This window comes from Carcharodon carcharias, chromosome 12 (genome assembly GCF_017639515.1).
Source record: "Carcharodon carcharias isolate sCarCar2 chromosome 12, sCarCar2.pri, whole genome shotgun sequence".
Lineage (NCBI taxonomy): Eukaryota > Metazoa > Chordata > Chondrichthyes > Lamniformes > Lamnidae > Carcharodon > Carcharodon carcharias.
In genome coordinates, this window is record NC_054478.1 from 129,173,428 (window position 1) to 129,195,240 (window position 21,813).

Here is a 21,813-nt window from a genome sequence, read left to right on the forward strand (position 1 = left end):
AGATTAAACACTTTATTGTTTTGAAATACCACTTCTTAAGGAAAAGGAAAATACAGATGGGATAGGATTATTGCTTTACAAAAAACACATTCTTACTCATTGATCCAGAAATTGTATGGATGAGTGGCGTAGGCAATTCTACAACAATTTGCATTTACCTGGTACCTTTAATTAAATAAACATCCTGAAGTATTTCACAAATAGATCTGCAACAAAGATACTCAGAGGATAATCAAAAACTTACAAAAACAGATGAGCCTTGATGTTTTTAAAGGGGGGAAAGGGAGACTTTTAAACAGGGAGTTCCAAGGAATGTATTCCACCATCAATGGGGATACTAAAGGTGGAATGCAGAGGCCGGAGTTAGAGGAATGGGGCATTCAGAAAGAGATATTGGACTGCAGGAAATTGCAATGGTGGGGTGCCAATATAGACCACTGAGGTTGAGGTGATGTTTGAATAAGATTGAGCATGGGATAGGAATGTGCTGTATTATATCTCTCCTCAGAAGCACTCTGCGGCAGATGAATGGGCGTCATTAGCCACGTCTTCTGGGAGTACTCTTGGTCACTGAGGAGCCAACCCTTTAAGCACCGAGGTCCCTCAAATATCTGTGGTACCTGTGAATGGCTCAAAATGTAAGAGTCGTGAGAACTCCCTGGGCACCTATCATAAACATGCTGCATCACAAGTTAGCTGAATGTTCAGAAAGTGAAATCCTTTTCTATTAAAGAATCGCACAGGCTGCTGCCAGGGTGCTCTCAAGACCACATGTGTGCAGTTGATGGTGCTTTGGACTTGCAGGAAACCTGAGATTGCAGCGAATCTCACAGCTCTGGCAGCCTGGCTTGAGTCATCTATGCTGAACTGCACACAATGGTGAGCTTTACTGAAAAGAGCATCTGTCACCTCCCTTATGCATTTGTGTGTCATCAATTGTGAGATTCTGCAAATATTCCCAGTGCAGGCATGGAAGGATCCACTGGCAAAAAAGTTTAGTGTGGCGGTTACCTTCAAAGCAACTGCCCTCCAAGTCCATGCAACATGAGTTCCTCACGGAGAAGTTGGCAAATGTGAGCTACCACAGTTGACGTCCCCATGCCATTTGTGGACCTGACCCCTCCCCTTCTCACGGTCACATGCACACTTATCTTTTGTGAACCCCCCTCCATGAGACAATTGAAATGCCCCGATGAGTTTTCAGCTACCAACATACAGGATCCAGATGACTCCCCTGAACATTACTGTGCCTGCTGTCTCCCAATACCATGACTCAAACCCTCAGGACCAAATTCCTTAGTTGACTGTCCACACCCTACACACCATTCTGTGCACTAACATTAATGCCCTTCCCTCACCCAAGACCGGGGAGCAAGACATGTGTGCCATGCAGAGCCCTATAACATGGCCTGTACAGCCCCAGGATAGTCTCTGAGACTTTTTTTGTCTTTTAATTTCTATACATCAAGTAATTATATTGTCAGATTTATAATGCATCTGCCTCAGCAAGAGCTCTATCACTTAACCATTATGTTTCCTATTTCAAACAGGCTACAAGGGTCACAGTGAATGTAGAAAAGATGGTCCTAGCCATAGAGTGCTTGCTGAAGCTAGAGCACTTGCTGAAGCTAAAGAGGAAAGACATCATTATGGTCCACCTCAAGATTCAACAAAGCATTTGGTGAGCAAGCATCCAAAATATTTCCTTGCCTTTCTATTCTTTCATGGGATGCAGATGTGGTAAGGCCAACATTTGTTACCTATCCCTAGTTGTCCTTGAATTGAGTAGCATGTTATGCCATTTCAGAAGGCAGTTAAGAGTCAACCATATTGATGTGGGTCTGGAGTGTCATGTAGGCCAGATCAGGTGGCAGAAGATATTATTGAACCAGATGGATTCTGTAAATAACCTATTTTTACTTTACTTGGACTGTGGCTTTAAAATTGGACTTGTGGCTTTAAAAATTAGCATGGCTGCAGTTTGAAAAACATGTTCACTGGATTAGGATGAGGAATATCTACATAGTGAGCAGTGGCAGGGATGATGATCAATTGATGATGGTTTCATGCTTACCATTACTGAGAATATAATATCTACATAGTTACTGTCCTGGAACAGAGTAAGCCATAAAAGAACAGGATTGTGCCAGAAAGGAGTCCTGGACTATGGGGAACTGCCTGACGACAGCATTTTAATTGGTTCCTGACCAGGTGACCAAGGTGTTGTGTGGTAACAGTGTAGGCAGTACAGCTCTTAGCTTGCAATGTGGGAAGACCTAAAACCTCTCTCTCTCCTGCGTTTGTAAGATTCCAGTAATTCAGCTAAAGTAGCTGGCTGGCTATTCCTCACATCTCTATAACCTGCTTTCTCTAAAAAACCCTGTCAAGAGGAAAAAGGGAAAACCACCAGTAGAGTCATTGAAAAGCAAGGTTTTTCAACCAGTGAACCACAGATTGAAAGTGCTGGGAGATCACCTTGTGTCATCAACAACAAACTGCAAGGAATTTGGAAGACATCAATCAAAATCAATTCACTTAATCCTGTACTCCGGATTGGTGTTATTGAACTGTTTTATCTCAACCATGAAATCCATGTTTTGTGTTTGTGTGCGTGTGTTTGTGTATAGGTGTTTAAGAAGAAGTAGAGTTTAAATTATAACGTTAGAAGTTAGCAGTTCATATTTCTTTCTTTCGCCACGAGTTAAAGACAATTTGTTCAATAAACAGTTTACAAACCTGGTGCTCGTATTCTGTTAACCTAAATTAAACAGGTAGAATTGGAGAATCTGGTGGTTTGGTCAAACTTTTCACATTTGCCACAGCTCGGAACAGTGGGGTTTGATATTACAGCCCCAAGTGAGTTGTGACAATTCTTAGAACAATTGATGATGGTTTCATGCTTACCATTACTGAGAATATAATTCCAGATTTATTGATTGAATTTGAATTCCACCAGCTGCTGTGGTGTGATTTGAACCAGTGTCCCCAGAGCATTAGCGTGGGTTTCCAGATTACTGATCTAGTGAGATTACCACTACACCATCATCCTCCCCTAAATTTTTTTGCTTGTATTTAATTTTATGCTTTTCCTTTATGTTTTAGATCCTTGAATTTTTTTTCCAAAACAGGAAGAAGACAATCATTTTAATTGAATAGGCTCCTCCCAGATTTACACTAAGCGTGGTAGTGGGCAGGTAAAATGACATTTTACTCGCTGGCTGCGATGGTGGCTTTTCATGCTGTATAGTCCCAAACTCACTGCATTACTAATGCATTCCCGTGAATCACACCGTTTCCATAGTGGGCGGGATCTCATTTGCCCGCCACGCCATCACCTCGCCGCTTCATCATGCCAGGCGCCACATTTAAAGCATGGCCGCGCTCAGTGCTTCCGGCTCAGCACTGCAGCAAAGAAGACATGGCCCCAAAGGACAAGAAGACTGCAGCCCTCATGTGCCTTTTGGACGCCATGGAGGCCCACTGTGATGTTCTCTACTCCCACTCTGGCCACAGGAGGGGCAGCTACATTACCAGTTCAGCTTGGTAGGTAATGGCAGCAGTGATCAGTGGCAATGCTACACAGAAGAGGTTGGCCATCCAATGCAGATAGAGGTTGAATGATCTCATCCATGCAGCCAGGGTATGACAAACCATCTCGTCACTCTAAACTCACACACTTAAATCCATTGCACATTCACTGGCATCTCACTTACTGCGAGCTCAAGGGACATCACCACCCATTCTCACAAACATACCCTCACATATCAATCTGGCTCATCTCCTTTGGAGACTGTGTCCTCTGTCCTCACCATCTTGAGGCCACTTTCACAGATCAACATGTGCCCCCCCTACACACCCTGGGGATACCCTCCTTCCCCAGTACAGCTCTCATCCTGCAGCCTCTTCCCTTGCCTGAGGCAACTTCTCCTCCTTCCCCAAGCAAGACCTTCACCTCCAACCATTGAAAAGCCACCCACATATGGCTGATCTGGTAGGTAGAGACCTACCCGTGCACTCCCTAGAAGTGATGTACAGTCTTGAAGCTTGGCACTGATGATTGTTAGTACTCTACTGAAGCAAGGTAGGCAAACAAACCTTGAATTCCTGAATGAAGTGCAGCCCACCAGGTGCATGTTGCTTATGTGCTGTTGTGAAACATGTTGGCATGTTTTCCCGCTGATATGGATGGACGATCCAGCGAGGGGGAATGAGTCCTTCGGGCTGGTCTTATAATGATATGCTGATCTATTTCAATGAAATTCCCATGTCCAATGGTGGGAGATGCGGCCTGGCATCAGCAAGCTGAGCAGACAATCGCAAACTGATTTCACGCCGTCATGAAATCAATTGCGTCATATTGTCTGCTCATGCCATCGAACACTCCAGATGCCAGCAGGCACGGAAAATCCCAGCACTGGTGTCCCTTCAAAGGCAACATCTTATAAAGCCTCTTGGTCTGCAGAGCAGCTAAGGGATGATCTGGTTTGCAGGCTGAGGTCTTGACCATTAATTGAGAAAGAATATAAATCAATATCGCGAGTACTGAGCAGAATCCTTATCTTAAGTACCAATGTGATTGTGGCTGCCTCAGAATGTCTGGAAGGGTCTCTATCTCCAGCATGTAGGGTAGCAGTTACAGTGGTAGAGGAATGAGCTTATGGAGATGGGGCTTTCTAGAACTCAGCATGATAGTGTTCAGGCTCTGAGGATTTCAGCAATTCAAAGCTTCTTACTGCCATAGTCCACAGGAACTGGAGTAGGTCATTCAACCCCTTGAGCCCATACTGCTATTTAATTAGATCATGGCTGACTTGTACGTCAATTCCATTTACCCACTTTTGTACAATATCCCTTTAAAGCCTACCCAACAAGAACCTATCAATCTCAGTCTTGAAAATTTCAGTTGAACCAGAATCCAGTTATTTGTAGGATCAAGTTTCAGATTCTGCATTCACCAACAAGGGTTTTGTACTATTGAATGCCAGTCATTTTAAAGATAGTAACTTGATCTGCTCTCAACATTTTAAACTCAAGGGAAAAGAAAACAAGTTTATGCAACCTGTTCTTATAACTTAAACCTTTAAGCGTTAATTGTTAAAAGTTATAATTCTTGTGACTCTGTGCTGTATTCCTTCCAAGGTCAATATATTCTGATGCTGAAACCCGAATGCAAGAGATCCAGATGGGGTCTGACTAAGATTCTATACAGTTAAAACATCATTCCTGAACTTTTGAATTTCAAACTACCCCTACCCTGCCCCACCCCACCATTCTCAGATAAAGTAAAATATTCCATGTCTTTTTGATTATTTTTTGTATCTGTACCTGAACTTTAAGTGATTTGTGTACATGGACAATGATTAAGAGTCACATTATCTACCAAATCAGGGAACTGGGGTGAATTGTTGCCAGCAAGTTATGTTTTTCTACATGCTACAGTGAAATCAATGCCGATCCAAACTCCTGCCGCTGACCAGAGAGGCACCAGGAACAGTTGTGCCATTGGCCTCCATGTAGATGGAGTGCACATGCGCAAATGTTCCTGACACCTTTCCAGTTGGCGTCAGGAGTTACAATGATATAAGAACCAGAGACCTAAACTGATTGAAAATCCCCAGAGCATAGTCTCCCACCATCCATAAAATATTCCACTTTGCCTTTCTTAGATCCAAAATGGATTGACCTCATACTTCTCCACATCCAACTCTATCTGCCATAAATTTCCATTTCAGCCCTCTGTCTCTGATGATAATTTCCAATAACTGCTTCAAAATTGACATTGTCAGGTCTGTAGTTAGCTGAATTCTCTTTATCCCCTTATAATAAGTAATACTGTGACATATGTAATTTTCCAAACCAAAAACATGATTCCTGAATCTAGAGAGCTTTTGAAAATAATGACTAGGGTGTCAACAGTTTGATCACCCATTTTACTTTTAAAAGCCTGGGGTGGGAACCATCAGGTCCTAGAGAATTGTCTATATTACGCCCTACCATTTTCTCCATTACCATTTTTTTCTTATTTTAAATCCACTAAATTCTTTTTTTTCACTTATTTTTAGGATCTCTGGGATAGGTAATATTTGTCCTCTGCCTGGACAGTGAAAACAATGCAAAGTGTTCATTTTCTCAAATCTGGCATTTCATTCTTATTAGAATTTGGACACATTGGGCTGGTAGAAATTTGTGGGATTGAGAGGTTCACAAATGTTCGTTTTGACCCCACAAAGATCAGAAATAAAAAGATCTGTTTTTGAATGGCCTCCAGTGGCTAGGCCACTCAATGCCCTCTACAGATGGTACTTAGTGTATGATCCACCAATTTCTACACAATCATTTGGAATTTTACGGCCAATTTAGGTCCCTGATTTTCATATAATTGTAACTCCTGCTATCAACCAACAAGGTGTCAGGAACAGTTGCGCATGTACACTTGACCTGGTCAGTGGGAGGAGTTTGAGATTGGAATTGATTTCACTGTAGCACATAGATAAACATAATTTGCTGGCAGTAATTCACCCCAGTTCCCTGATTTGGTACATAATGGGACTTTCAATCACAGTGTCATTGTTTCAAGTCCCACATTGAGAAATTTTTCTTAAGAATTTTAGTCAAAATAGATTTTATTGACCACATTTTTTACCAATACATGTCCTTAAATCAAATATTAAAATCAGTTATTCATATTGGAAGTTTAGAATCTCATTTACTGAAACTTCCTGATAATATATCTTCATCATTTACTGAATTGTCAGAAGTATGTTTTACCGAGGGAGCAGTTGATAAATGATACATGGACTAGATCCAAGAACTTGCAATTGGTTAAGGATTGAACGCACCTAAAAATGGATAACTTGAACTTTATTGTTAGTCTGTGTCAATCCAACTTGTTTGTTTTAATGTTTGTAGCTGACACTCTGACACTGACACACAATACAACTGCGCATGTGCAGGAAGTGCTCCCCTTAGTATTGCGATACAAATAAACCCAGCCTTTTCATTTTTAGCAGCCTCTTACTGTGTTGTGGGGAATGTTGTGTGTTCATTTAAAGCCCTGCCTGAAGAGCTTACCAAACTTTCCACTATTGGCTGTTCATTTTTCAGGTGAGAAACAAATGGCCAGCAGTTGAAATTTCCTCACTTTATCACTACGCATTTTTGTCAGTTTGCTGACTGCTTTTAACAGTTCTACATTGCTGTTGTGAATCCCTGGACACTTTCCATTCTTGAACTTCTGTTTGGTCATCATACCAGCATCTAATCTTGGTTCAGAATAATCAATACCCAAGTCATTTTTGATTTCTAGTTCATTAAATGCAGCCAATGTTAGTAGAGCACAGAGATCTCAGAGGACTGTAAGGTTGAAAGGATTTGATAATAATGATGAGAATTTTAAAATTGACGAGTTGCTTAACTGGGAGCCAATGTAGGTCAGCATGGGTAAATGATAGGTAAATGAGACTTGGTATGAGTAATGATGCCAACAGTAGAGTTTTAAATGACCTCAACTTTGCGGAGGGTAGAACAAAGGAGGCAGACCAGGAGTGCATTGGAATAGCCAAGTTTAGAGGTAACAAGGGCATGGATGATGGTTTTGGCAACAGATATGCTGAGAAGAGGTATTGTTGGGTGATGTTACAGAGATGGGGATAGGAGGTCTTAGTGATGATGCATATATGTGGCCAGGAGCTCATCTCGGGGTCATAAATGATGCCAAGGTTACGAATAATCTGGTTCAGCCTCATTCAGTTGTCAGGGAGAGGGATGAAGTCAGTGGCAAGTGACAAAGCTTGTGGCAGGGCCAGAAGGTAGTAGCTTTTGTCTTTCAAATATTTAGCTGGAGGAACTTTTTACTCAACCAGTACCAGTACTGGATATTAGAAAAGCATCTCACAGTTTAAAGGCACTGGAGAGATCAAGGGAGGGAGGTGGTGTTGAGGTAGAGCTGGGTGTCATTAGCATACATGTGAAAATTGCTGCTGTGTTTTGTGATGATTCTGCTGAGGTTCACCACATGGATGACAAATAGGAAAGGGCCAAGGATAGATCCTTTGGAGATACCAGAGGTAATAGTGTGGGGGTGGGAAGAGACATCATTGCAGGTGAACTTCTGGCTGTGACTGGATAGATAAGAAGGGAACCAGGCAAGTTCACTACAACCCACCCGGATGATGGTGGAGAGGCATCGGGGCAGAATTTTGTGGTCAACCAAGTCAAAGGCTGCAGATAGATTCAGAAGGACAAGGAAGGAGACATTTTATTTTCGTCATAGTCACATAGGATATCATTTGGTATTCAAACATAAAGTTTCAAAAGAAAGATATATGAATTTTGGAGGCGACAACACATTCAAGGACCTTGGAGAGGAAAGGGAGGTTGGAGGTGGTGCAGTAGTTGCAAGGAAGGCAGGATCAGGTTTTTTTGCGGAGATGGGTGATGATGGCAGACTTGAATGAGAGGGGATCAATACATTCCTACATTATAACAGTGACTACACTTCAAAAATACTTCATTGGCTGTGAAGCGCTTTAGAACATCCTATGTTCATGAAGGATTCTAGATAAATGCACATCTTTCTTTCCTTTAATGCCTGAGGTGAGAGGACCTGTAATAATATTATCTAACATAGGAGCCAGGAAGGGAAGTTGGATGATCAGCAGTTTAGTGGGAAAAGGGTCAAGGGAGCAAGAGGTGGATCGCATTGACAAGATGAGATTGGAGAGGACATAAGGAGAGATAGGAGAGAAATTAGAGAAGGATGCAAATTCATGGTTAGATTAGGGAGGAAGATGAGCAGAAATTTGTTCACATGAACTAAGGTAATGGTGGGAAGCTGCAGAGGCAGTTGAATGGATGGTGCCGATCTTTGTATCAGAAAAGTTCAAGAACTCCTTGTTGGAGGTAAGGATGCAGGATGAAGGGGAGGATGGTTTAAGAAGCCAATTTTGGTGAAGAAGTAAAACCAGGTGTTATCTTTGCTTTCCTGGATGATCTTTGAATGGCTTTTGTGGGTAAACAGCACCCAATAATGCTTTATGTGATCTAGCCAGTTCTGACAATGGATCATTCAACCAATTCTTCATGGAAGCCATTCAAATCTGTATGAAGATGGAGGGTAACATGTGTAACAGTTTTAGTGGGGACAAGCACGTCAAAATTGGTGGAGAGGGCATGATTTAGCAAATCAGTAGCTGAAGAAATGGCATGATGAACCATGGGCCAATGGTTAGATAGTTGGGAATTTGAAAGTACAGTGGTAAGAGACTTGAGGGGGAGTTTTTTTTCCAGGGCTAAAAACAGGAAAAAATAAAGATGGGGGAACGGGAATATCGGTAGAGAGCAATATAAGGAAATGGTTTATCAGCGATAGTCATGACGGGAGTCGTGAGGCCACTTGCAATAATAAGGTTCTGCGAGTGTCTATTAATATCGGTAAGAGAATTTATATGGAGGGAGCGATTTAGGGAGGAAGGGAAAGCAGTGAACTCACAGAATCACAGAATGTTGTGGTGCAGAAGGAGGCCATTTGGCCCATTGTGTCTGCACCGGCTCCCCAAATGAGCATTATGACTTAGTGCCACTCTCCTGCCTTTTCCCCATACGCTTTCACATTGTTTCTAATCAAATAATCATCTAATGCCCTCTTTAATGCCTCGATTGAACCTGTCTCCACCACACTTCCAGGCAGTCCATTACAGACTCGAACTATTCACTGTGTGAAAAAGTTTTTTCTCACATCACATTTGCTTCTTTTGCAAATCATTTTAAATCTATGCCCTCTCATCCTTGATCCTTTTATGAGCGAGAACAGTTTCTCCCTACCTACTCTATCCAGCCCTCCCATGATTATGAACACCTCTATCAAATCTCCTCTTAGCATTCTCCTCTCCATGGAGAACAGTCTCAATCTCTCCATTCTATCTTTATAACTGAAGCTCCTCATCCCTGGAACAAGTCTTGTAAACCTCTTCTGTACTCTCTTCAATGCATTCACATCCTTCCTATAGTGTGGCACCCAGAACAGTACTCAATACTCCAGCTGAAGTCTAACTAGTGTCTTATATAAGCTCAGCAAATCTCCCTGCTTTTGTACTCTATGCCCCTATTAATAAAGACCAGGATACTGTATGCTTCATTACCTCCTCTCCCCTCCTGTCCTGCCGCCTTCAATTATCTATACACCAAGGTCCCTCTGCTCCCGCACCCCCTTAAGGATTGTACCCCTCATTTCGGATTAGAACTGCAAGTGTACCTAAGCAGGAGGTCAACAGAAGAGGGTAGTGATGGCAGCACTCAACAAGCAGTCACTTCCCCTACTGATCCTTTCGAAAATCTTGAGGGCCCATACAGAGGCCAGTATTGGAAGATCTGGCAAGAGAACTTCTTGAGGTACTGAGCAGCCTTGGGTCTCCTTACCAGAGAGCAGAAGCACCAGGTTAGTTCATTCCTCTATGCCATAGGGTCGATCAGTGAACAGATCTTCCTCAGACAGGGGAGACTTCTGCAGACTTCAAATCTATTTTAAAAGCTCTTGATGTGTTGTTTACTCCAAACTGGAACCCTGTTGCCAGGTTAGCGCCCTTCAACAAGGCATCTCACAAACCTGGGGAATCCGTCGAAGCACTCCCACCCATTCAAGTTAGCTAGATGTCGCGAACATGAGGTATTGAAAGATGACTGCACACTTGATTGACCACTTCATGGCGCTAGCCAGGCTGAACTGAGGAAAGAAAATTGGCCTCTGACTCAACAATACCCATTGAGGCGTTGGAGATGGCTGCTCACTGTTTAGGCCCAAAGGCTCCGCTCATGCAAAAGCCCACCAAACTGGCCAAAAGGGTGGGAAACCCTACAGCAGCCATGTTGAAGTGCTTATGCTGCAGTGCAAAGAAGCAACAAAGACAGCAGGATTGCCCAGCAGGGGGCACAGAATGTTTCCGATGTGGGTGGGCAGGACACTTCCAACAGTTCTGTACGTTTAAACCTCCACGAAGGGAAGAAAACAACAGAACAAATGCAGCTTACAGGTCACCCATAACGTAGACCACAAACAACAAATGCTATCTCAGATTTCCTGGGAGAAGTACAGGACCATCAGCAGGATTTCTGGTCCATCACTTTGGAAGTTAAAGTTTTAAAACCCACTTTAAGCTTGGTACTGGTGCTGCTGTTTCAATACTAGCTGATCACTCAGCATGGCTCAACACAGTCATCAAACTTCAAGGTCCAGGTGGAACCAATCTGCAGATGAAAGGGTATATCACAGCCACTCTTTGCCACAAGGGGCGAAAGATCACAGTGACCCTCTATATTCTCTGTAATCAAAGTATCTCTTTATTCAGCAGAAATATGTGCATGTAATTAGGCACCCTACAAAAAGTGGACAAAGTCCTTCAACCAGACAACAGGACTGAATTCTGCCCAGAATTCCCACAGCTCTTCCAGGGGCTTGGTACGCTAAAACATGAATACCACATTGCAATGCTTCCAGATGCCATGCCGGTGTGCCTATTTACCCCCAGCAGGGTACCATATCCTCTGCTGTCAAAGTCAAAGAGGAACTTGACCTCACGCTACACAGAGATGTCATATTACCTGTTATGGAACCAACCTAGTGGTGTTCAGGACTGGTAACAGTCCCTAAACTGAATAGCCAACTCAGGCTTTGCAATGACCTCACACAATTAGACAAAGCAGTCCAGAGGGGGATCCACCCAATGACATCAGTGGACGTTAGCCTAGCAAGGCTTGCCAACAGTGTCCTCTTCACCAAACTTGATGCTAATAGTGGATTTTGGCAAATACCTCTCGACCAGGAGTCCAGACTTAGCAATCTTTATAATGCCGTTTGGGCACTTTTGTTTTAACCACACTCCTTTCAGCATCTCATCAGCACTGGAGATATTCCAACACACCCTGTCCTGTATCTTAGAAGGTAAATAGGAATCATTTGTCACATGGATGACATTCCTATGCATGGGTCCACAAGAGAAGAGCATGACCACAGGGTTTGGGAGGTTCTCAAAGCCCTATAAGTGGGAGGCCTCACTTTAAATGAGGTGTGAATTCGACAAAACCACCATCAAATTTCTGGTGCATATTCAACGACAGGGTATCATGTTAGGCTCCCAAAAAATGAAAGCCATTAACTGAAGTGTGTCACTCATGTCCAGACATTTCTTGGGATGATCAATCATGTTGGCAAATTTATTCCAAACTTATCTACCATTATGGAACCTTTAAGAGATTTTCTATGAAAGGGAACAGTGGTTATGGGGCAATGAACAAATCAATGCATTTCAATGTATCAAGGAAAGGCTGGTCTATTAAGATGTGTTGGCAAATTATGATCCAACATTACCCACAGTGGTGGCTACTACTGCATCCTCAGCAGGCCTGGGCACATTGAGACTGACCAGAAACCCCTAACCAACCTTTTGAATTCCATGGAGAGTATCAAAATGTCTCTATATGCATTCAAAGGTTCTGGCTTTGGTTGATGCTTTATCATTGCACAGCTGTGTATGTTCCCAGAAAGTCGCAAACCATGGCTAATGCCCTCTCCAGAGCTACAGTGGACCAAGCTATCGCTTGGGATTTCAGACTTATTGTCAAGGTAGAAGCATTCTCTTCAAGCATAATGGACTTTTGGCTGATCTCTATCAGAAAGTTGCTAGTTGTCTGAAGAACTCAGAAGAAGGATGCAGAATGTGCCCAAGTATGAGAACTCTGCCAGAAAGGTTGGTTCAAATATTGTCTTGCTTACCAGCCCCTCCATAAATGCTAAGTACAACATACTCACTTAACCATTGTGGATAATGTCTTGGGCTAAAATTTTCCTGTTGGCGTGCGTGGCCGGGCCCCGCATGCACACGCATAAAATGACACGCGGTGACATCGGGCGAGCGTCCCAACATCACTGCATGCCATCATGATATTTCGTTGGGCGGGCGCGCAATGCTCTTTGATGCGCGTCCGCCATTAATTAACGGGCCACTTGAGGCCCCTGAGGTGCCAATCGACCGCGATTTTTCGGCGCCCGTGCAATCTTTGGGTCGGTGCATGGGCACAACTGGCAGGCTGGTAGGACACATTTGTATAAGCCTCATCCACTGGCAGAATAAGAGGGCTCAGTGGGATCGCGAGTGTGCTCAGTCAAATATTGATGTTTCAAAGTTACCAATACTTGCCTGTGTGAACTGCAATACTTTAAAATGCATACCAGCTGCTTGGTCTGAACTCACAACCTTCAGGTCAGCATTCTGCAGTGAGGAATCCTTTTTTGGCTTGCACGTTTCAGGAAACCTTTCCTTAATCTTGGGAATGGGAGCTGAAATCTCCACTTGAGGCACCTCCTCTGAGGAAGAAGGGAGGGCTAGAAGGGGGAGGAGGCCAGGAGTGCACATGCAGTCTCCAGGGGAGCCACCTTTGGGAGGTCAGGTGCAGGCACAAGGGTTGCAGTGCCAAGAGGTGGTCCAAGGCAGAAGGGGCCGCAGAAGACGCCACTATCCTGCTGCCAGGGTATACAGGCGGCGAAGCAGCTACCTCAATATGTCTGAGGTACAGTGTCGAAGGAGGCTCTGTCTCTCAAGGGAGACAGTCAACTACATTTGTCAAATTATTGGGCCTGGGATGTCTGCTAACTGTGTGGGTGGACAACCCATGCCAGTGGCTCTAAAGGTCATAGCTGCCCTCAACTTCAATGCCTTTGGCTCCTTCCAGGGCTCAGTGGGAGATCTTTGCGCTGTCTCTCAATCAGCTGTCCACACTTGTGTCAAGCAGGTTACAGACACTCTGTTCAGGCATGCATTGATCTTCATCCACTACCGTTGGGGCTAGGCAAGCCAGACACAGTGAGCCAGAGGCTTCGTGGCTACTGCTGGCTTCCCCCACTTCCAGGGTGCAATAGACTGCACACATATTGCCGTTAAGGCACCAGCAGGTGAGGCCGGTATCTTCATCAACAGGAAGGGCTTCCACTCCATGAAGGTGCAGATAGTGTGTGATCACAGAATGGTGATTCTTCAAGTCTGTGAAAAGTACCCAGTCAGCTCCCAGGACGCCTACATCCTGAGACACTCCCAGGTCCTGGGGCTCTTCAGTTCTCCAGCCCAGCTGGATGGATGGCTGCTGGGTGACAAGGGCTACCCCCTCAGAAGGTGGCTCATGACACCTCTCTGCCATCCAAGAACAGAAGCTGAGCAGTGGTACAATAGGAGCCGCGCCTCCACAAGGGCTGTGGTGGAGAGAGCCATTGGTCTTCACAAGATGTGCTTCTGATGCCTGGACCACTCGGGGGCTCACTCCAGTACCCCCCAGATCGTGTGTGGCTGTAGTGGTTGCATGCTGTGCTCTCCACAATCTTCTGCTGGAAAGGGGGGGACACTGTGGACAAAGAAGATGTAGACACATTGGCTGCGGATGCACATGATGAGTCCAGCAGTGAGTCCGAGGATGAGCACACACAGGGAAATGCTGAGGAGGTAGGCGTTGACCAGGGCAAATGCCAGGGAGGCAGGGACACCCGGGAGGCTTTAATCCAACAATCCTTCAGCTAGTACACTACATATTAATCTCCAGGGCAAGCCTGGCTTGTATGCTCCATTTTCGAGACCTAAGTGGAAAATCTGCCTGGTTAGGAACATTAGCTAAAGTCCTTGTTAATAAAGCTGAATGTCCCACAAAGCACACATTATATTATTAGAAACCATCCATTTACAGAACAAAAGAGGCAACCTCAGCCATGTTGACATATATGAATTTATTATTGCAACCAAAGAAACTTAATGAAACAAAATGAAAAAGTGTTAAAAATCACACCAACTCATAAAAACGTCATTGCAGGCCAACACAAAAACACCAATGATAAACACGTGGTGTGCTTAAGGTGCCTTATGTTTACGTTTTCAGGGCTACATCTTGGAGCTGACCCCTCACTGAAAGTGACATCTGAGACAGCTTGTTGGCCTTGATGACCTTGGCGGTCGTCCTCTGGCCTGTGGAGCCTGTGCTGGCCCCACCTGGGAGCAATTTGCCAGTTCCACAGCTAGCGTCTCCCCAGTCGTCGCAGCCTCACTGGATGCAATGGTCTCTGGCAGAAGGGCAGAGGAGCTGCCGCCCTTATCCGGAGTGCCCTGAGAGGATCCCACAGAGACAACAGGCAACTGCTGCGCCGACATGTAGTCGCTTCGGACCTCCCTGCTCACCGTGGATGGATGGGCACCAAGCTGGGAAACTTGGTGCCCAGACCATCTCCCACACTGGCACTGACCAGCTGAGGTCAATGCCGCTGTTAGGAATTGCTGGTCAAAGTGCATCCTCAGGACGCCCTGATGGGTCTCCTGGAGCAGCCTCTCCACGAGAGTCGCCACTCTCTCCATGGAGGTTGCATGGCGCTCAGACATGAGGATCATTGCTTCAGCGATAGTCTGCGTAGACTCCTCACCACAGACACCAAGCCAAGCAGAGCCTCATGTATCTCCCCCAGATGCACCCACGCACCCGGCCGCATTTCCTGCGCTTGCTGAGTTGCAGACAGCTCCAGAGGCACATCATCAGGTACCAACTGAGCACGTGCCTGGTCCCCTGCAGTCCTCCGATTGCTGGTGCCATGGGCACTCTCTGTCTCTGCCAGCTCCTCCAGCAACTGTGAAGTGCCCTCACTGCTGTGCCCCGGTACATTAGCCGATGTTCTAATTCCCACCGAGGTGCTAGTATCTGCGCTGGCGCCTGCCGGGAAGAGATGGTGTGACGCTGGTGAGACTTCAGGGCCCTCAGGTGTGAGAGAAGGCCTCTGCTGCTCCTCCTCCCAGCTCTGTTCCACTGATACTGAAAGGAAGAACAAGAACAGTGGATCAGATAGCGTGGAGACAATGTCATTGTGTATCCCTGTCCCCGGATCATTATGCGCTAATCCTTCCATAAGCAATGTTCAAGCCATGTGTGCAAACTTTGATCACTGAACATTCAGCACTGCCATGGCTGCTGGGAGAACAATGGTCACCTCACTGCTGGGCAAACATACCTGCCTGTGGCACCCCAGCCTCACTGACACCGGTGGACCTGGGCACATGGCGCCTCTCCAAATCTATGGCATCCTGCTTGAAACGGCTGAGAATCGCTAACTGTGCCGGCCCACCGCCAGTCCTCACCTGCTCAGCAGCATTATTTGCATTCTTCTCCTGAAAAGGAGAGAAGAGCATTGATTAGTGCTGATTGTACCTGGATTCTCTTCACGGACGGCCCATCCAACCAAATTGGTACATTGCAGGGCTCCAGTGTCTTCTCACCCCGTTGCTGTTGAACACTCACACAAATATGCTAGGCCAGTCCCCACCCTCCCACCCCCTTGGCCAAATGCCGCCTACATCACATCAGGCATCACACGGTCTAACCTTCCATAGCAAGGAGGCACAAGCACGTGGAGCACAGAGGACAGCAGATCGATTGGTGCCATGCCACCTTGAAGCTCCCCTCCCAGCATGTCATCACCCTGACTTTGACATGTCCTGGAGTTCCAGCACTGTGCCTAGTTTAGCTCCTCCAGTTTGCCCCCAAAATAGTAATGTGGGTCTCAGTGTACCACATGCTGCGGGTGCAGAACCCATCTCATCATCACCCTTTCAGGGTGACCTCGGCAAGGGCACATGCCATCAATGATTCAGTGCAGCCACTACACTCAGACTTGGTGCGGGGGGTGGGGTGCCAGGGGGGAAAGCTTAACTGTTGGGTTAAATGACCAATGCCAACATGGTCCTCACCCAACAAGGTGTTGAAGCGCTTGCGACACTGGACCCAGGTGCGCTGCACCACGTCCTGGGATCCCACCACCTCCTCCCAGCCACGTTTGGTCATGTTGGGGGGGCCTCTTCCTCCCGTCCTGGGGTACCAGGACCACCTGCCATGCTGCTGCCATCTCCTCGAGGAGGGCAGCAAGGCAATCATTGGAAAAAACAGGGGCACTGTGCCCTCCTGCCTGGCCTGATCACCAGCAGTGCTCTGGGAAGCCCTTCCACTAGCATAATTCACAGCGTTGGAAAGGCTGCAGCAACTTTTTAAAACAGGCCTCCAGGTCGCCATTAGACTCGGCGGTCATTGCAGGCCCACTGCCGCCCGTCCACTCCTGCTGTCCTCGGGAGCCACGATTCACGTTGGGTGGGCCTTAAATAAAATGGCGGCACGGACCCGATCACAGGCAACGATCGCCAGCCAGAAAATTCAGCGCTTGGTTTTTGATCATTGCCTGGTCATTCCTGAGTCGATGTGGGAAGAGATCCTCCAGAGGCTCCATGGTGGCCACCTGGGGATTGCAAAGTGCAAGGCACGCACACTGCAATCTGTGTGGTTGCCAGGCATTACAATGGCGGTCCAAGATTTTGGTCCCTCCTGCTACACCTACAAAATTAACAGCCAGACATCCACAGAGCCCCTAGTATCATCCCGCTTCCCAGGGAGACCTTGGCAGAAACTGGGACTCGACCTCTTTGATTTTCAGGGTCAGACTTACCTTGTTGCTTGTAGATTACTACTTCAGGTGGCTGGAAGTGTCGTGACTTCACACCACTGCAGCTGAGTTGGTGATCAGGTACTGCAGACCATATTCCACACACATGGGTTTCCAGATGAAATCATCTCAGATGACGCACCACAATTTGCCAAGGACCGCTTTAGAAAATTTGCTGATGACAATGGGATCACCCATGTCATCAGTTCCCCCGTCCATCCACAAGCTAACTGAGAGGCTGAAAGGGCAGTGAGAACCATCAAGACTCTGATGACCAAGAATTCCAAATGGCATTCAGCCCTTCTGCACTTCCGAGCTACACCTCTAGCTAATGGCTTCTCACCGACAGAATTGCCCTTGGGCTGATGTTTGAAGACACAAGTTTCTCTGCTGCCAAGGAACATCCAACTTAACATTACCGCAACTGAACGCAAGAGGCTGAAGAATAGATAGCCTGGCCTCTGTGAGAAACAACAACATTGGTATAACTCCAGTCATAAGGCCATAGGAACCCCCTTAACGTCGGGCCAGAAGTTTTGGATTCACGATCATAAATCTGAAGGTGTGATCCATCAAAAAATGCAGCATCCACAGTCATATCTGGTCCAAACACTGTCTGATACTTTCCGATGCCACAGGAGAGCCCTGATTTCATTGACGCCCACGAGAATACCGGTCTTCAATTACCACATAATGTGGGATGGAGACCCCAAGGATACTTGGAGCAGCTTGCGAGATGCTGACCCACCCCAGAACCCCATTCAAGACCACTTGCCCCTTTTAGCAGCCACAACAATGCAGTCTGGGAGGATGGTAAAGGCACTGCAAAAACTTAACCTCTGACCGGTGGACTTTGTGGGGAGGAGCTAGTAGAGCCAATGCAATGTAAATAGTTTAAAGTAAATGCAATGTAAATAGTTCAAAAATAACATCATTATTGAAGAAGTTGGTAGTATATTTGGAGGGACGTGTAGTGTAAGGGGTTAATAGAATAGTTATGGTAATGAGTGATATAGACCATGAGGTAACAGTGACATCACCAGTCATGTGTTAGAGACTGTACAGATAGTGCAGGCAGCACCCAGGAGAGATGTGCCTACTTAGTTGCTCAATACGTATATAGTGTACATAGTGTAATAAACCAGTTTGAAGTGACTAACCGTGTCAGGCTAGTTTCTCCAGTTAAGATACACCACGCCACCAGTATATGAAACATCAACTCTGCTAACTCATCTAAGCTTGTCAAGTTGTTAATGCCTCAGAAAGATGAGCTTCCCATGGGAGATCCATAGGTTCCATTCTTGTAACATCTGCTGTAGTGTATCGCATTAATCACTTAACAGCCCACCACTGCACAAATCTGATTTTAGTGTCCTATTTTGGACAGCTGCCCAATTTATCTCTTTCCAAATGCTTCTGGCACATCAGCAGGAAATGACAATTCAGTTTTATAACGTGCCTGCATTTTTCTAGGTTCAAGGGCTAGTCATGGGGCACACATTGTCATAAGTGCAACATTGCAGAATGCTACAAATTATATCAACCGGAAAGAGTTTCATTCACTTAATGTGCAGATGGTATGTGGTGCCTGGCATATCATCATTCAGGTAAATGTCTGATATGTAGGGAACTGTCATGATTCTGTCATCTTTTGTCAGTCAAGTATTCCAGCTTCCTTTACAGATCCAGGAAAGTTTCTATATAGTTAGTGAAGAGATGTACTTCAGATGCTTTTATAGGTCTGAGGGTGCTCTGCAGTATACTCTCAACAGAGTATCCAGGATCATTCTGGCATTCTAGAATGGAGAAACTGACCCTGGGCAGCAGACTAATGAACCGCTAATCAAGGAAGACCAGGAACTTGACAAAGAACCTTTGCTAGCTGCAAAGTTGGTACAATTAGGGAAATCTTCACATAAAATGGATCTTCTTTGATCACTGTGATAACACATAACAACTGCGTCCCCTCATTAAACATGAATTTATTTCCATAAACGTTAGGTGTGCCATTCCCTTTGCAACAAATCAATCAGAACCAGTGTGTTCAGTGCTATTCCACTCTTCTAATACTCCTTAGTGATATCTCAGTGGTTGGATGTTCAGATATGGGTAGCTGGTGGTTATCAGCAGAGCCCTTAAGTAGCCTTCTCATGAGAAGAGCTGAAGTCTCAGATGGATCTACTCCACCTGCGCTGTGCTCCTGCAAGGTAACTCTTGCCCTGTCATTTGCTTCCATAGTCTGAGTGGGCTGTCGACATAGCAGAGGACTCTCATTGTCTTAATATATGGCCTCATCATGCAGTCTCATCACCCTCACGACTATTATTAATGGGCATCAAATTTATTGAGCCACTGATTGGCAGGTCTGAATGGTTCTAATCAGGTCTCAGTAACCCTGAGTGATAACCCTTTCTGCACTGCTCTTTGTGGAAGCAGTGGCAGCTGGAAAGCCAGAACTAAAACTATCCTTCGATCCTCTGCTGCAGAATTCTGTTCTGTAGATTACGCTTCACCTGGCATGTATTCCAGGATCAGTTGGAAGACTGTGCATAAACCTATAATGCTGCTGCAGACATGGCTAGCGGATCCTTTGTGTAAGCCACTGTCTGCCATACATTTATAGACACCTCCTTAACTGAATTGCGTGAGTTTTCTGCTTTGTAACCATCCTTCTAAATACTGAGTTCCTAAGATGGGTTCCTTACCAGGGACCCATGTTCCTGTTTTCCCCTTATGCTTTGTGCTTCACTATGTGATATTGCATTACAGACTAGATAATTCCTTCTGGGTAGATGTCTTTAGGCTGATGCTCATGAAGAGAAACACCAATGATAAGATGTGTGAAAAGTTGGCATGAACAAAGCTGAGCGATGTGGATGCTGTGGCTGCTATACCTCTACAGGGAGTTATAAAGTGAGAAGATGGCATAGGCAGTAGGGCTGTGCAATGGGCAACGCACATTTAGAACAAGGAACACAATGAGATTTTGTGCAGACATACAGTAAAATCCTGCCATGCACAGGGGTTACGTTCTCGCAAATTCTTGCAAAGGATGAGATCACGAACGGCAAGCATACTTTATAATGGAAATGAATTAGATAGGTTCCAGCCATCCCAAAATTTGACTTTTTAAAGGTGCTGAGGTAATAAAAACTATGTTTTTGAGTAAATTCAAGACAACTTTACTAGAGAAATTGTTTAACAAAGCAAGAAAATAAGAAAAATATAAAATTTGTCACACTTACAGTACAAATTACTGTATAGTACTTTACCTGAGAGTGGAGGTGGAGGGAGTGGGCAAAGTGACTGATGTAGACCTTGATGTGGATAAAAAGAACAATGTTACTGTACGTGTTAGGCTGTGAGTGAAGGAAAAATTTCCCAATAAGGAAAAGAGTTTCTTCATCCATTCCTGAGCATTATGAACAAGACTGGAATTTATTGCCCATCCCCAGTTTTCCTTGAGCAGGTGTTGATGAGACTTCTTCTTGAACCACTGCAATCACATGGTGAAGGTATTTCCAACTGTATGGTTAGACTGAAAGCTCCCAGGGTTTTGACCCAGGAATAGGAAACGAAAGATAAAGAAATATTAAAGGCACAAAGGTGGCATAGATGTTTAATCATTGTAAATACCAATCACAATTGCAAATATATGTAGAATTGCACTATATTTATGCTTGTTGTATTCTGATCATGCTGCAAATTGTTAAAATGATCGTATGCATTTAAGGGCGTCACACTTCATTGCTGAGCAACCATGGATAATGTGGGCCTATTTGATCACGATTTGTTGTCTTGCACCATCTATTGTGCAAGGAATAAGGATCCTGAACTGTATAGGAGGCATCCTTGGGCATCATTGTTGAAGTTGATTCCTTGGTACAAATCTGGCAGCCCGACAGGTACTGGTGAACTGATTAGGATCCCTCTGAGAATGCTTTTTGAGCTGTCTCTGCAGCCACTACCTTTTGCTGCTCTGGCTGTTGTTCCTGGCGCTGGGTCACCCAGCATCAGTTCCTCCTCAGTTGCACCATGACCAGCCAAATGGCAAGGTTGCCTTCAACCTCATCGCCGGTGCCTGAGCGGCTCAGTGAACACATTGCAGTGACCCATGAAGTCATCACATTGTTTGAAACTTTTCCTCCATCCCTGATCAATTCAGCCAATAGGAAGGCCTGTACCTAGCATTGGTCTACCCGTTGGTCTGACGAATGATTATTAGTTAGCCCAGTAAGTGCATCAGTGACTGCACCCACAGCTGAAGGTCCTCCTCCCACTTCAAGTCCTGGCTTTCACCATAGGACTGC

General features: G+C 45.2%; 1 protein-coding gene across 1 annotated transcript in view; it reads left to right on the top strand.

The window, feature by feature from the left end:
- LOC121284978 (sperm-associated antigen 16 protein) overlaps positions 1–21,813 on the top strand; it is a 1,312,939-nt gene that overhangs the window by 146,228 nt on the left and 1,144,898 nt on the right. Inside the window, exon 9 of the mRNA XM_041201017.1 lies at positions 1,551–1,681. Coding sequence (XP_041056951.1) covers positions 1,551–1,681 — 131 coding nt within the window. The remainder of the gene's footprint in view (positions 1–1,550; positions 1,682–21,813) is intronic.